Below are 17,570 nucleotides of genomic sequence, written 5' to 3' on the forward strand. Positions count from 1 at the left end.
CAATCCCAATCAGGTGGGCGAAGGGGGGCAGCGTCATCAAGGAGGTGTCCGGAGACACCTATGAGGTCATCGTGGACCACTCCTTCTTCACCGAGCCCGTCTCGTGTGAGGTGACCAACGCCCTCGGCAGCACCAACATCAGCCGCAACGTCGACGTTTACTGTGAGTTGGGATATGGGATGACCCCTAGGGCATGGGATAACCTTTTTCGACACTTGAATATTGATAAGGAAAGTAATTGCACTTAATTTAAGTGCAATGCTAAATATTTCCTTTACAAAATTACGTCGTAACACATGTTGTTCACTAAACTCTAAGTATTTAATTCACACATTTAATGTTCATGTTCACTGCTGATACTGAGACAAGACATGGATGTATTTTTTTTACATAAGTTGCATGTACGCTTTTGTAAGCTGCATGCACGCTTTAGTTAAGACGCACAAAGCCTTTACCAAAGGGCACACAAGCTTAAACTAAGTCTCAGGTGCGCTTTACTAAAGCATGCACTTTAAGTAAGTCGCACGCACCCTCTACGAGAGCACGCACCCCATAAGGGCAGCATACAGTGAAGAAGGTGTGCATGAACCTCTCGACGCGCATGTAGAACTCTGCTTCTCCCTCCCCCTAAATGTTTTGGGCACGTGAGAGGCCGACTTGGGTTAACAAAAATAATTTCCTCCACAGTTGGTCCCCGGATGGCTGCTGAGCCCCAGTCGTTGCAGGTGGACCTGGCCTCCGATGCGGTGTTCAACTGCGCATGGACGGGCAACCCTTCCCTCACCATTGTGTGGATGAAAAGGGGCTCCGGCGTGGTAAGACTGGTTGCCTTGATGTTTAGTGCTTTTGACCTGACTCATGTGCGTTCTTTGCTATCGGTGGGAGTCAATGTTCCATTTATCGGTTGGATTAATCCCTCTGTAGGATCCCTGGACGAATCGTAGAACAAACTCAGATGGCCTTTTGCCAGAGTCCAAATTTCAAATGAAATTAGCTATTTTTTAACATCTCTTCGACTGTTTTAAGGAGTGTTTGCTTTCTGATTCAATTCTCCTTCCAACTCAAGGCCAAATGCCATGCCTTTGATCCTCCAATCTCAGACTCAAAATTGGATTTTAATAATTGAGAAGATGCCCTTTAAGGCATTTAAAGAGTCCACATGTTAGTTCAGCAATCCCCCACAAGCTGCCCTGATAGGTTATTAGATTATCCCAATGGGTTAGCACTTTTGCTACTTTGTGCCTCTGACCTATGACCCTTCTCTGTTTCTGGTGACAGGTTCTGAGCAATGAGAACATTCTGACACTCAAAGCAGTGAGACAAGAAGATGCTGGGAAATATGTGTGCCGCGCTGTTGTTCCACGTGTGGGTGCGGGAGAGAAGGAGGTCTCCCTAACTGTCAACGGTAGGCTGCCATGTATTATTAATATGTCTATATAGACGTGCAGAGACAAACACACACAATCTAATGTGCAAAAACCTACAAAAGTACCCTAACACACAAAAACGCAGAGCACAGATGGGTGGCATGTGGCTCAGGAGGTAAAGGGTTGGCTGGTAGCCAGAAGGTTGCTAGTTCGATGCCCTATCTCCTCCAATCTGACGGTCAAGGGGTGCCTGAGCAAGACATTTAACCCTAACTGCTCCCGACGAGCTGGCTGTCGCCTTGCGTCGAGACCACTTTCGATATGCATGAATGGTCGAAGGTTAGGCAATATTGTAAAGCGCTTTGAGTGGCCACAATATAAATGCAGTTAATTTACCATTCACAGACAGGCACGCACACACACTGGAGGTAACAGTCTACATTATAGTTCAATTTGCTGTTTATTTTGTATTTTGTACATGAAATTGATTTCCTAAGTCTTTGTTTATTTGGAGAGAAGGTTAATGGGGTCTGATAGAGAAACAACCCTGAAACCATTGCCCACGCGAAGCCAAACAACATGACATAAAGTAAAGCAAATCCACCCAATTGTGTTTATTTATTTTCCTGGTGAAGGTAACAGAATAAAAGAGAAACCCCTTTGATCCAGTGTCATCATTATGAAGGGCTTAAATACATTAGAGGATAAAAATAGAAGGGGTCTGTGCGTTTTCTCAAGATATGGTCCTGCATTTCATAAACTGAGAAAATAGGCTTAAACGCTGATTAGATTCTGCCGGAAGCTGTGTGTGTGTGTGTGTGTGTGTGTGTGTGTGTGTGTGTGTGTGTGTGTGTGTGTGTGTGTGTGTGTGTGTGTGTGTGTGTGTGTGTGTGTGTGTGTGTGTGTGTGTGTGTGTGTGTGTGTGTGTGAGTGTGTGTGTGTGTGTGTGTGCGTGCGTGTGTGCATGTGTGTTTGTGTGTGTTTTTCTCTCTGAGGAAGTGACTGAGTGACTAATGAATAGCAGCCTTGGTGGGGGACCTGGCAACTCTTAAACAAATGACTTCATTATGAACACTTGATATTCAGGGAGCGTGGCTCATTGTAGCTCTGCCTCTCAGTCTGGATTTACACATGGCAGAGTCAAGGTTTTTCCTCTTCTTTCACTGCCCATCAATGTCCGTCGTGACGAAGAATTAAGACTGCGGGCCAGCACACGTTGAAAGACAAAAAGCTTATTTTTCGTTTTGGTTTCAATTTTCTTTTCTGTAAAAAGATGTTGACGAGTATTTTGTTGACTCGCGGCGGGCGTCGTTTCAGGGTTACCGCGCGGATAAAGAAAAGGCAACAAAATAAAACACGATGGCACCGCGGTTTGCCTGTGAGGGATGTTGCTACTGCTTCAAGCATGAAGATCACATAGGGGGAACCAGCGTGCATGGGAGAGCTTCTCCCTCTTTAAAGCCCAGACAGCCGCAGAGCGAATCAGAGAGAATGGGATACCACAGCTACCCCCTCCAGCTCGAGATCACAGCAGTGAGACGCTCACCCCCTTCACAGGCAACCATTCAGTCAAAGCCGAAGCTGAGCCTTGCCTACCGAGCGAAATCATGACTTATTCAATTGTCTCAGATTCGGTTGTTTCTGCCTCTGATATCCATTTGGAGCGAGAATTTGGCAAAAACGCAAAAAATAACTTTGAAAATTAGATTTCTTATTGATGTTCGTTTTTGACGCACTCGGTAGAGGAAAACATGGAAAATAGATTATTTCAATAGATATTAAAGCCGAAAACAGGATGAAAAGAGTACGTGTACTTTGCCTCTGCAGACTTGTTATGCGGGCCCTTTTATCACAATCTCTTTTTGTTTACATCGCTGTCTATTCATACGCTGCTCTCACACACCCTAACCCTCGTCTTGAAGCTGTGCTCATAAGCCCATCTGCATGTCGAACTATACAAGAACGATTTATTCTCTTTCACTCGAGACCGCCGAAACATGCATCATGAAAGCACAAACGGCACGACGGCAGCGTGGCTCCACGCGGCAAGAGGGTCCTGTGGCTCGCCATTGATTCGTTCTGTGCTTGTGGTCGAAAGTCGCGGCGGAATCTGTGCTCACCTCAGCTCACGCTGCGTCCACCCACGGCCAGTGTATTTACAAGCCAGCGGGGCTGAATTGATTTCGACAGTGATTGAATAGCGTTACAGCACTACTCATTATAATACCAACACAGGAAAAGAAAGAATGACCTAAATTCTCAACTCAAGGGCCCATAGTGAGCAGTTGGTCAACTGTTGTTTTTGTTCTCTCTCTCTCTCTCTCTCTCTCTCTCTCTCTCTCTCTCTCTCTCTCTCTCTCTCTCTCTCTCTCTCTCTCTCTCTCTCTCTCTCTCTCTCTCTCCCCCTCTTCTCTCGCTCTCCACTGTGTTATTGAATGTGACTCGCTCTCTCCACAGAGCCATCTGAGTGTGTTGCCATCCCCGGGGAACAACGTCATTTAATTATAATCAAACAGCTAGCAGCGGAAACAGTTTTTGTTTAAGTCACTAATGGATTCATATTGCTAGTTGATCATTCCCAAACACAGTTTGTTTTTGTTTTTTGTGATTGTCATTAAGAACTATTTCATTCAAAACAGAATGAATTAGAAAGACATTCGTCAAAATCCGTCCAGAGATCTTGATTCAAAATCCCACCATCATAAACTGACTTCAAGGCCTTTTTCTAGCCCATTCTCCCTTAAGGTTCTGCTTGTGAAAGAGGACAGTTCAAACAGAACATTCAAAACAAAATCGGATCAACTCCATTCATCCACTCTGGACGCTTTGAGCCGTTGTGACGGACAGCTCTGCTCGCGCGGTCGGATGTCCTTTCTCACCACCCTCCACTCTTTGTCATTCCCCGCCATGACTATTGTTGGTCTTTAAGTATGTATACAGCATGAGCTTGTATGAAATAGTGCAGAAAATTAACGAGAGGTTCACCCAGGTTGGCGTGATTATTTATTCAGTGTACAATATGTCGGCATCCATATTCATATTAATGCCGCACCGGATAAGTGATTGAATCCATCTGCCTGAGGGAATTTGTCTCGCACACACTTGAGCGCCATAGGTTCGGTGTATACGTATAAATGATCATTTATATGTATATGCACAGGTTTTAGCCGCATGACGATCAAGTGGTGTTTACGTGTGTGTTGTGTTTAATATGTAACGTCTGCTGTGTGTGTAATGCATCTGCGTGTGCGGTGCTGTGTACACCATAAGATATTAGTCCCAATGGGTCGCCAGAGGCCAGATACACCATTACCACATTAAGTGAAAAAACTAAATAGAGCCGGCAATATCCTGCAAAGCACTTGATTGTTATTAATAATAAGCCTTCTTGACTCTGTGTCTCTAGCTTCCAGACATAGTCTTTACAGGTATAGGAAATTAATATTTTTGCACTTTTCTAAAACCGACATTGACTCTATCTGGAATGGAACTGTGGGAAATTAATGATGGTAAAATCTGCATAATAATCTGATCGTAACCTAAGCAGCATAATGTATTCAAATATCTATCGAATTGGTTTGATTTTTAGATAAAAAATAGCTTCCTGTGACCTACTTTTCCAATATATTCTTGAATGCAGACTTTGTAGACACATAACTGTAATACCAGGTTTCACCCGGTAATTAGCATAAACAATTTATGGGAGCTAACATTAATTATGCTATCTCAAGCTCAAACGTATGTCCAAGCTAAAAAATAATAAAGAACAGCACATAGATATATAGCACTGTAGAGGAGGACATTTGGTACAGCGCAACAGGACACCTTCAGAGGGGGAATAAACGGACAAACGCGGCTGCTGTGTGTGACTTTGTGTATCATAGTCCTTCAAAGCCCGTCCTGCGACCCACGTATGTGGACCGTCGCCTCCCCCTTTCGCATTCCCCCCGATCGCCGCCCGCCTCCTCTGGTTACCATGCCTGGTGGTACCTGGCCTGTTCACACACAGCAGGAGAGCCAAACAAAGGAGCAAACACACCCCTGAACACACACACACACACACACACACACATACACACACAAACACACCTGAACACACAAACACAGTACCTCCAAGCTGTCTGAGCCAGAGGGATAAGCCTGTATGATTATTATATTTCATTCATCTTATTTACATCCGTGATCCGCGGTGCAGATTCTCCCCTGCCCCCCAGCGAGGGGTGGGGCCCGCTGCAACCCATTGATCCAAGCTAGTGTTTCAATTTCTACTTTCTAGACGCGAGCGAGGCGTCGCCCCTGATCCCATACGTACAGTCACAGCACATACATTACGTGCGCGAGGTGGCACGTCGGAGTCAAATCAGTTTGAAACCTCGACCACAACACCCGCATAAGTGCCCAATCACGGCCAGCCTCATACTCAACGCAGGTCTCCACGTCAGCAGGTGAACATAAGATGGGGAGTGCTGGTGTCTTTAATACAGCGTTATTCATTTATCTGCAATCATTCCCCACATAGCGGTGGCCGCTGCTTGGAGCATTCCTCCGCTAGCACACCGAGACGCCATCTGCCAAAATCTCATTAAAATGCTAATTTGTTTTAATAAGAGACAGGTAATAAACTGCAATTATGTGTGGTCAAAGAGATGCCAGGGAGCGGGAGTTTGTGTGCGAGTCAGGGAAGTTGGTTTTTGGGAGGCATCTTGTCTCCCTTTGTAGTCTACAATCTCTGTCTCCCTTCTTCCCCACCTCTCTCTCCCTCTCTCTCTCTCTCTCTCTCTCTCTCTCTCTCTCTCTCTCTCTCTCTCTCTCTCTCTCTCCCTCTCTCTCTCTCTCTCTCTCTCTCTCTCTCTCTCTCTCTCTCTCGCTCTCGCTCTCTCTCTCTCCCACTTTACCTCTCTCTCTCTCTCTCTCCCTTCCGCTCTCTCTCTCTCTCTTTCTCTCTCTCTCTCTCTCCCTCTGTCTTTCTCTCTCCCTCTTTAACTCTCTCTCACTCTCTCTCTCGCTCTCTCTCTCTCTCTCTCTCTCTCTCTCTCTCTCTCTCTCTCTCTCTCTCTCTCTCTCTCTCTCTCTCTCTCTAATCAGGAAAATGCCTCCTTGGCAGCACCTTTTCTTGCAGACACTCACTCTTAACCCCAACCTTTTATAGAGATGATTTAACATTTGCTACTGCAAGGCTCTTTCAAAGGTCCAATTATTCACATGTGGCGTCCAGTCACACCTCTCCTTGCTATTTGTAGAAACCTGGGGTTTCAGCCGGAAGTTCAGCCGGAATAAAAATATTAGATATATTCACCGTCACATAAGGTATTATTTCCTTATTTTTCGAAAGGCGACCTCATTACAGATAGCAGTTGGACGAAGCCATCAGCCGATTTCTGTGAAGTATGGCAGGAAACATCACCTCTCAATCCGCTAACAAAAACTCTAATCGGGACCAATTCGTCTCCAGGTCAATCTGCGTGTCAGCCCTCCTGTTCAGCCATAGTGTCTCTGTTCATGACAAATGGCTCAGGTTGCGGTTCCCCTGCTCCCTGTATAAACAATGTGTTAATTAGAGTGCTGACCTCGCTGGCTGGAAATAGACTTCCTTCGCTCAGACGGCTCACTGAGCACGGAGTACTTCTGTAAGAAAAGCTCTGCTCCGGAGTCTTCCCCCTCCTGTTTCACATTGGCCATTTGGAAAATTGATATCACTATTTCTCTCCATTACTGATTTTTATGGTGTAAAACTGTGCTTGTATATATCAATGAAAATGCGAGGTTTCTTATTGACCCTAACTCGATGGTATTTCAGATCCGTTCTTTAAAGTGAAACCTTTGCAGACAGTATTGTCTACCTCCGGGGTTGATTTAAAATGTTATTTCTTTCCCTTAACCTGGACCTATTTTTTTTTTTTCTTGTGCTTAGAGTTTCCTCACTATAGTCCACTGCATCGCTGTAGGAAATCAACCCACGCATCCATCCAACAACGTTGTCAACCGGCCACAAAAAACAAACACATTCCCATCAAACTAAATAATGAAGCTGGCCAAAAGCAGCAGACGACAGTTACTCTCCATGAAAGTTGACATTAGCGGATGAACTGTAAATCAAACTGTTTCGCTGTGTCCGTGTATCTATTGTTCCTGACGTGCATCTGGTGAACGGATCGCTGATCTATTGGTTTTGCTTGGCAGGTCCTCCGACCATCTCCAGTACCCAGACACAGCAGGCTCTGCACGGGGAGAAAGGACAGATCAAATGCTTCATCCGGAGCACCCCACCGCCAGACCGCATCGTAAGTAACTCACATGGGAATCACCCTGCTTTAATACATGTCTGTGTCTGTGCGTGTGTGTACTGCGTGCGTCCGGGCGTCCGTGCGTGCATGCATGTTTTCCTGCTGCTGCCGCACCTAAGTACTTCACTGTAGACACGTAATGACCATCATGCCGTGCGAGATGCATGTATTTGTTCAGGGGGCTTGAACAATGGGACGCTATGCTATTGTTCGCTTAATTTACTTAATTAAAAAATATAATAATGGAAAACATGCAAGCAAGGATCACTTCCATTGTTGTGATATTATTCACGGTCATTAGTTGTGTATGAATAGTGGGTGGGGTAGAGATATCACGCTCAGGCCCTTCATTTGTCCCTAATTGAACTCTTGCTTAGGCTCTGAAAGCAAGAGATCCCATTAAGATTAATGAACCCCCCGTAAACAGCCTCCTTTTATGCTACTATTCACGTGTGCGTGTTTGCAATTGTGTGTGTTGGGCGTACGTGCGGTTGTATGTGTGTGCATGTGTGTGTTTCTGTGAGTATGGGTTTGTATAGATGCATTTATCCATATGTCATTTGAATGACAGGGATTATAGACAAAGTTGTTTGGCAATTGATATACCTGTCTCTGTGTGAACCCCCCTTCCTGTATGTGCTCCTAAACGAGCTAGGTACAACAAGGTTCACATGATGGCTTGTCAGAATAGTTACTTTGGAATCTGGATGTGGTGTTCCGACATTAAAACCTGCATGTTTACTGTTCAGTTTGAGAGTGTCATTCAAGATGTTGTTTGCTTCCAACTGTTTATTATTGAGTCATTGACACTTCCATGTCAATTTCTTTTCAAACATGCCATGCATAATGCCTTACCATCCTTGCTCAGCGATGCCTTAAAGTTGAATGCGGACAATGGGTTATTAACATGTCAAGGGAAATATGTCAACACAAAAATGTCCTTCTGGCTTCATCATGAATAATTTACCCCAGGAGCTGGATGAGTTGTAATATTCCAGCCAATCACACGAAAATACTTCTGTCCGCTCATTTATCAAAGAGCAATTACAACTATGTAAGTCAAAACATCCATTGACCACTTCACAGATTATAATTAGCCTGAAGGGAGGGGGAGATGGACAGATTATGCAAAGGTTACCATCCAATGCTTTAGAACACTAATCCCACCAACAAAACATTGCACATCTGACCGTTCCCAAACGATAACCCTGTCTGAAATTACTATTATTATGACTAGTATATATACAGTATATAGAACCCAAGCAAGGAGTACTTTCAGTACACATAGTGTAGCTGTGTCCCTCTCAGAACCCGTGTTCATGCATCCCGCTGTGTTGTCTGACGGCGTGAGTTCCGGGGGCACCCTGACGGTAACGCCTGTGATCCTGTGTGTCCTGGTTGATGCTGATGATCCTGCTCATCTCAGGCCTGGTCCTGGAAGGAGACGGTGCTGGAGTCGGGCACGTCCGGCCGCTACACGGTGGAGACGGTCAGCACGGAGGAAGGGGTGATCTCCACGCTCACCATGAGCAACATCGTGCCCGCCGACTTCCAGACCATCTACAACTGCACGGCGTGGAACAGCTTCGGCTCCGACACGGAGATCATCCGGCTGAAGGAACAAGGTGGGAGCCAAGGTCCGAAACCGGGTTCCACCCTCCTCTTCTCTACGGAATAGCGTGTTGTCAGTCCGTCTCTGTCTCTCTGTGGACGTGTGTGTGTGTGTGTGTGTGTGTGTGTGTGTGTGTGTGTGTGTGTGTGTGTGTGTGTGTGTGTGTGTGTATGTGTGTCTGTGTCTGTGTGTGTGTGTGTGTGTGTGTGTGTGTGTGTGTGTGTGTGTGTGTGTGTGTGTGTGTGTGTGTGTGTGCGCGCGTGTGTGTGTGTGGGTATACTATGTGTGGTTCTCTGTGTGGGTGGGTGTCTTTGTGTTTGGCGTTTGTGTTTGTGCGTGTGTGTTTGCTTGCGCCTGAAAGCTTTTGTTCATATGATAGCATTTACATGTAAGTGTCATTGTTTCTCTCCCTCCCTCTTTCTTTGTGTGTCGTCGTAATGCAGTTGGATGTGCGTTGTTTTTACTGACAAGGACCATCAGCCAATGTGTGTTTTGCATATAACTGCCTGGCATCATTAAGCATCACACTTTAATAAGGAGTTGATTTGACGGGCAGGCGGTGGACAGCTCTGTCTGCTTTTGTTTGCACGGTTCTTTCGTCTTGCTGGCGTACATGTGATCCAATCAGCTCTTGTTTCACAACCAATCCTGGTTAAGCGTTATAATGGGAACAGAAGAAGCAAACATAGGTATCCCATGGTATATCTCATGATGGTACTTTGATCGTCATTGAATTGGTTATCTGTAACATATATTCCCGACAGTCTTTGAACTATGGTGGAGCCACGGGGGGGGGGGGGGGGGCTGAGCTTCCTTGGCAGAAACATGAGCTCCTCTGAAATAAAGTTTCATAGGATGCAAATAGTTTTGAAAGGCTATGGTCTTATTTCAAACATAGTATGCTCTTACAATGATATGTGTTCGGATTTGATGTAGAACATAAACATTCAAACAGCATATAGAATTATTATTTGAAAGGGAACACCCTGATTTAAGACCGAGATTTTTACAGTGATTTTTAATCCTTAAATCACTCTCAAAATGTGTTAAACATTTTCTATCATGCAACACTTCTAAAGGCTGTATCTTAGGGGACCACCCCGGGGGGCATAACTGAAACTGAATCAGAATTCAAAGCCTGATATCCTCTCCCGGCCCTGAGTACAGGAAAGTACACTCCATTAAAACCTACTTTTTGGGCCAATCTAGCCTCATGCTAATGGTAGAAGAATAGAGAGCGGGGCAGCATGCGCACGGCTATGGCCTTTTGATTGCATTATTAATTACCGTGTGAGTTAATGACACTGATAAATTCCTGGCATATTGGTTTGGTGCTATTGCTCATTAAGATTAAGAGCGACTCAAGGACCAGAGCCAATTGGATGGGTGGCGTCAGTGCATTGTGTGAGTGTGCTCTCTCATCACGGCAGCGCCTTAGCGGATGACTCATACACAATGCGCCCTGGCATTGTTTGCCCCTTCCATATCTTCATTAAGATGCCCTCTATTTGTTACATAAATGATGGCTTGTTACATAATGAATCCATGTATTTATTGACCCTGCCCGCACAGTTCTAATTTTCAGGAGAAAAAAAATCTCCCATTATTTGTTTTCATTGCACTTATCCCCAAATGATAAATTATAAGCTTCTTATTCGAAAGTGACATTGATCAATGGTGACATTAAATGGGCTTTAATGGTATTTAATGGAAGAGCACTTAGTTGTTTTGCATTTGTTTAAAGCAGGAGAAGGTCATTAATGTGGACTCAGGTCCTCATTATAGTGCACTTTGCAGCAAGGGCAGGATATAGATGAATGGGCCCTGCAGTTTTTATTTCTTCCTGCCTGCATGCACACACACACACACACACACACACACACACACACACACACACACACACACACACACACACACACACACACACACACACACACACACACACACACACACCTGCACACACACACACACAAGCACGCTTGTATGCATACGTGCAAATGCACACACGCATACTCAAACTAATGCTCTAATACACTCATACACTCCATAAAGTTCTCAATAAAAAACAAAAATCGCTCAGCCAAATATCTTTATTAACCTAGCAGAATGTAAATTAAAAGTTATTAGACAGCATGATCACACCACGCCTGTTTACTGGGATAACACACAAACCGTTCACTAATTGTTTTCTCCTGAGTGCGCTATAATCTCGGGATTTATGGATTGTGCAGGACCATTCAGGACTCATGTTGGGTAATGGAAACCACACACAACCCCATGCCTTTCCCTGCCCTGGCCTGTGCTAAGGATGGAAAGGAATAAGTCGATAAGATAAGCTACGTGTGCGTGGAGCTGCACCGCGAACTGCTTGTCAGCAGGGCTCAGCCATAAAAGATGTCTGTGAAAATGCTGTGCCATCTCAACGGCGGCACTGACCTGTACTGTACCCTCAATGTGTTCCCTGGCACCTCTGTTTACCCGCGCCATTCGCATGACAGAAGGGGACAATGGTGGTTGATTCTCTGTGGGTTCCTCTGCAGAGTCCCTGCCCGTGGCGGTGATCATCGGAGTAGCGGTCGGAGCGTTCGTGGCGTTCATTGTCGTCATGGGCACCGTCGGAGCGTTCTGCTGCACGCGCTCACAGAGAAGTACGTTTGGTCAGTCTCCCTGCCTCCCCGCCACTCTCCCTTCCTCTCTCTCTCTCTCTCTCTCTCTCTCTCTCTCTCTCTCTCTCTCTCTCTCTCTCTCTCTTCCCCCTGGCCACTCACTCTGCAGCCGGTGGCAGAACTAGCACAACCAGCCAAAGCATACAAGATCATTGGGCCAACTTGCAAAACAAAACAAAACGGCGGTCATCTGGTCAAACAAGTATCGGAAATGGGCAAATGGCATGTCATATCAGGGTTTAAAATGTGCCCTCAAGATGTGTATGTAGATTGAGAGCCTTTTTGTCCTTGTTATTCCCCCACTATGGTGATTTATTGGAAGTTATGCTTTTCTTAACTTTAATAATCGAAAACTTGACATTCACAGTGACTCAATGATGAGGAATGTATTGTACATGAGACACAATACTGGTAATGTCATATGAATGCCATGAATGCAGCCAGACTGAAAGTGCATGCAGCAGTCTGAAGCATGTAAATCTTAATGCAAAAACGGCCTTGTTTTCCAGTGGTCCATGTTATTGAAACTGAGATAGTGAAACTAAGTGAACAGTTAATTCAGGCAGTCTGTGACTAAACTGCACTACCCGCCCCCTCACCACGTCTGATTTTGTATCTTGTACTCCACAGAAGATGCGCACCTGGTGATGCCCACTCTGCCTGTCTCCATCTGTGCTCACCAGAGAGAACTTGCAAGCAAAATTAAGACAGAAAGTAAGACGTCCTGATATGCAACAAATCAATATTGTCCCAGACAGGGGCCGTTGACCTTGATTAGTTAAGCTGTGTGGGATTGTGTCCCACCCGTGTGACCAACAACTTGGAACATTCTTGTATTGGCTACAAACAGTATTGTGTTCTTATTTGGGACATCAAGGAGGAGTCAGGGGTCGTTGAAGTGCGTGGGAGGACATCATTATCATCATGGACACACACAGTGGGGGTGGGTCTGTGCGGATCATTGACACTTGGCTCCTCTCATCTGTTTCGGTGTCTGCCACCAGATCATAAAGGGGCCGCGTCAGCCAAGAACGACATCCGCGTGGAGATCGTTCACAAAGACCACAACGCTGCTCGCGAGAGCGAGGACCACGCCTCCATGAAGCAGCTGATGGTGAGTGTGAGTGACCATGCTACTTTTTCCTTCCGCCCTTCTCCCTGGCCTCGAGTCCCCAATGAGCGCAGTCTACCTGTAGGCCCTACTGGAGTCTATACCCGCTCCTGATTGATGGATACAAATTCACCATATATTTGCTGTATAAGTGTCTATATTGCAGTGAAATGGTAAACATTGAAACGTTGATTTTATTTTTGTTGATATCCTCTTTAATAGCATGTACATGTCCTTTACAGGGGCTAATTTTCATCTCTTATTGGATAGATTTAATTGCAGAATAGTATTTTATTGCGCACGAAACAGGCTATTGGAACACTGCGAGGGTTTTAAACAGTTTGTCGATGACTCAGACTCTATATTCAGTGCATGCATCACACCATTTATTCCGATGAGCAGAGTGGGTCTCAGCACAGCAGTCACTGTAGCAGCTAACACACACACACACACACACACACACACACACACACACACACACACACACACACACACACACACACACACACACACACACACACAGATACACAGTACACGCAAACACCCACACACACACACACACACATAGTCACAAAGTAGGCATTTACAAGAAACCCGCCTTTTTGGAAAGACATAATTGTTGTGGTTTACATATGCGTCCCCCCTCCCTCAAAGGCAGTGGCGGTTACAGTGAGAAGTCTTGGGTTTGTAATTATCTTCATCACACTTAATGGGTAGGAACGCCACTGCTAGGGGGGTAGAAGCCTTTTAACATCTGCATTTTGCAAAACATGAGTTATTTCGGCATTTGCATTATTCATGTTTCTTCCTGGTCCCCGAGAGAGATGAGGTGAACACGTTTGACTCTTTCCCTTTCATGATGATGTGCTCCCCCTCCGTGTATTGTGTTGCGCAGCGTTGAATACAGCAGTTCAGAACGCCCCGCCCTCCCTTACACTCTGTCTCTTCCCCTGGTTCCCATCCAGGTGGAGCGAGGGGACTTCCAACAGGAGTCTGTGCTGAAACAGCTGGAGGTGCTGCAGGAGGAAGAGAAGGAGTATCAACACATCAAGGTACATCCAGAGGACAGAAAAAAATAACATGAGCAAGGGGGGCAGAGAGAGGAGGTGACAGAAAGACAGAGAGAGAGAGGGGGAGGGAGCGGGGGAGTAGAGGAAGAGAGAGTGGGTATTGAATGCGTTTCACCCACAATCTCCAACGCAGGCACCGGTATCGCTGAAAGGCATAAATCTCCCTCTCCTGCCACCCATGGTTGGGCAAGGATAAAGCCAGGGGGCGAAAATGAATCCAATTAGAGATCTAATTTGATTAATTAGGCCATCATCAAAGGTGATGCAAGAATCAAAGGCGGATGGCCCTGAAGTATAGCTCCCATGTCCGAGCCAAGACCATTACGTATTAGTGCACACATCTCTAATTTGTGGGTTATAATCCCCAATCTGTTGCACTGTTGAAAAAAAAGGCAGCACTGTAATCATAATCAAACAGCGGACTGTTTGAGTTATGGAGCCGTTTAACAAAAGATATGTTAAACACAGTGTCGAAAAAAAGAACTCAAGCAAACAACAATATGTTTTGTGATTATGTATAGTAATTCCTTATTGTGCTCGTCTAGCCGGCGTTTGGACCGCGCCGGCAGGATAATTATACAGACGGGCGTTAAAACAATGCGTTCAGCGTATTTACGTTTAGCAAATAGATAATACAGTCATAATGACCCTATTAGATCACTTAGACACAAATCGTCCACTAATTTCCCCTGCATCGTGCCAACGCGTTTCGCAGTCCCAGAAAAAGAGGCAAAATCCAGTTTGTTTATACCACCGCCGGCCAAATGAACGCCGGCAGCGCCATCCCCCAGAGGTGCTCCATCATTGTCTCCACCTGCACTCCCCCACACCCCTGGGAGGGAGGGAGGTGGGGGATGTCCGGGGCGGATGAAAGAGCGCTAGGGACCGGAGCACCGGGACCATGGCAGCGATAAAGGCGAGACACCCACAGCTTCCCTGGCCGCTGTTTGATAATGACAAGCAGAACCAAGGAATCCTCTCAGGTTGTCTGGCACTGTCATTTCACTATAATTAGCAGTCTCCTATTGGGAGTTGGCAGTGTGCTCATCTCGTCTTGACATTTACATTTATTCCAAAGTGAGCATGCACACATACACACACACACAAACAGACACACACACACACACACACACACACACACACACACACACACACACACACACACACACACACACACACACACACACACACACACACACACACACACACACATATACGCATACACGCACAGATACCCAACAAGCACACATTCACACACAAATGCAGTCGCACAGCCACAAACACGCAAATTCTCGAATCCCTCACGGAAACTGTGGCAACAGCGTAGTTGGTGGAGCAGAGTAGGCTGACAACAAGTATGGAAGTCGTGGCCTTAGAAGCCAACTCTGGGCCTACATGAAGTTAAAGACATTCCAACCCTTATGGGTCCAATTAAAGTAAGGAATGGAGTGAACTTTGCTCCATTACTGGCATGTGAGATGCCAAACTATGAATCATCAAGGTCCTCCTAATTAGCTGGTAAAAACATTCGGAGGTTAGCAGGAAGGTTGACAAAATTAGAATCATAACTCTGAGCTTTGGTAATATTTCTGTTTCTGTTTATCTCTTGGGCCCTGATGTGTACATCGAAGTCAGTTTTGACACGGGCCAACGGGTTTGCAATATGGCTTCTCATAAGGTCAATGCTGACCTTGACTCTTCTCTGCGCCAACACAAATATATTGTTCTAGAGAAAAAACACTGCTCCGGCTCGTCTCCCTGCCCCAATTAACACCAGGAAAAAAAACATCTCCTTCCCAAAAGTTTTGTTAGTGTGCATTGACTAACAAAACCTCTCCCTCGGTGTCCACACCACACAACAGGACCCCACCAACGGCTACTACAGCGTCAACACCTTCAAAGAGCACCACACCCCCACGGTTGCGGGCAACCCGCCGGCCGAGGCCTCCCGCAACCCCACCGGCGCCAGCACCCTGGGCAAGCAGCGGGTGCCCACGGGCATGTCCTTCACCAACATCTACTCCACCCTGGGCGCGGGCCCCAACCGCCTGTACGACTACAGCCAGCGCTTCGTGCTGGGCATGGGCAGCAGCTCCATCGAGCTGTGCGAGCGCGAGTTCCAGCGGGGCTCGCTGAGCGACTCCAGCTCCTTCCTCGACACGCAGTGCGACAGCAGCGTCAGCAGCTACAGCAAGCAGGACGGCTACGTGCAGTTCGACAAGGACAGCAAGGCGTCCGCCGCCTCCTCCTCCTCCCACTACTCCCAGTCCTCGTCCCAGAACTCGGACCTCACCAAGCCCCTGCAGAAGCGCATGCAGACCCACGTTTGACCCGGAACACAACCACCCCCCCCCCCCCGCCAACCACCTCCGCCCTTCACTCCCCCCCATCCTACCCCAACCGTAACACCCCACCCCCCAAGGGACGGTCGAGTAAGGAACGACTTACCTATCGACCGCGCAATTCAACAGGGCCACCAGGCCTCCGTCATACTAAGACTTTCTCAATGAACACTGGTTTGTAAATCGTTGTCGTGTTTTCTTGTGCCGCCAGATACAATAATCTGGTCGCGGCTTTGATTCACTTTTCGATCAGACTTCTAAATGACCCCCCCCCCCAAGCAGTGGATCAAGAAGCCTTCAGCCCCCTTCAAAGTTTACTCATTGACCGGGTCTCTTTTTCTTTCTCTTTTTTTGTCAACCCTCTTACGGGAATTAGTGCCACTTGGAGGTTAATTGCCAACTACACGAAGACAACAGAAATGAGGGGATTTCAATACAGAGCCTAATTGGAGAATGGAGGAAAAGTCCTCTCAAGAGCGTGACAATCAGGCCTTTTGGTTGAAGAAGTATTGGGAGACTTACTTGGGCGATTGCCATTGAAAAGCGTGGAGAGTCTTGTCAATGGGGGGAAGAGACACTCGTAAGAACGTGTGCAAACATGATGAGATCCTTCGGCTGCTTTTCAAAACACATGCTGAATGTTGAAGTGTGTACATTGTTAAACTGCCCCCCCCCCCCCTTCCCGTTCTTAAAACAATGGGGCTCCGCTCGACTGGCTTATCAAACCTCATCTCCTAAGTAGGTGGAATAAGATGAAACGTTCCACATGTGCCCACAGACTTCCCAAACAATTATGAGGATGCCTATTTCCTCGGGCATCTGGGGCCCCTCGGAAAAAGGCAGATAGGAGCGACCGGGATGTGGTAATAAATCCCGGAGTCATCACTTAGCGTTTGCCGTCGCGAGATAAAGGAATATCAGTGTGTGTTATGCATTTTCTCATTTCCTCCCTCGCGTCCTAATGTTTCCGAAGTTTGGGATGTGAGTCATTTGGGAGCAGCTTCAAATGAGAAGTGTAAATCGCTTTCTTTTCTCTTTTTTTTTTCTCCAACAACAATCTCCTTGTGACTCGAGGGGTCTGACTACTTGACACTGTCACAGACTGTGGCAGTAGGAGG

General features: G+C 46.3%; 1 protein-coding gene across 1 annotated transcript in view; it reads left to right on the forward strand.

The window, feature by feature from the left end:
- Positions 1-16,440, forward strand: part of kirrel3b (kirre like nephrin family adhesion molecule 3b) — a 153,085-nt gene extending 136,645 nt beyond the window's left edge. Inside the window, exons 7-15 of the mRNA XM_056611492.1 lie at positions 14-162; positions 688-815; positions 1,279-1,405; positions 7,548-7,648; positions 9,078-9,276; positions 11,804-11,911; positions 12,934-13,043; positions 14,006-14,092; positions 15,973-16,440. Of these exons, the coding sequence (XP_056467467.1) occupies positions 14-162; positions 688-815; positions 1,279-1,405; positions 7,548-7,648; positions 9,078-9,276; positions 11,804-11,911; positions 12,934-13,043; positions 14,006-14,092; positions 15,973-16,440 (1,477 nt within the window). The remainder of the gene's footprint in view (positions 1-13; positions 163-687; positions 816-1,278; positions 1,406-7,547; positions 7,649-9,077; positions 9,277-11,803; positions 11,912-12,933; positions 13,044-14,005; positions 14,093-15,972) is intronic.
- Positions 16,441-17,570: the final 1,130 nt, after the last annotated feature.

The sequence above is a fragment of the Gadus chalcogrammus genome, chromosome 16 (assembly GCF_026213295.1).
Source record: "Gadus chalcogrammus isolate NIFS_2021 chromosome 16, NIFS_Gcha_1.0, whole genome shotgun sequence".
Taxonomy (NCBI): domain Eukaryota; kingdom Metazoa; phylum Chordata; class Actinopteri; order Gadiformes; family Gadidae; genus Gadus; species Gadus chalcogrammus.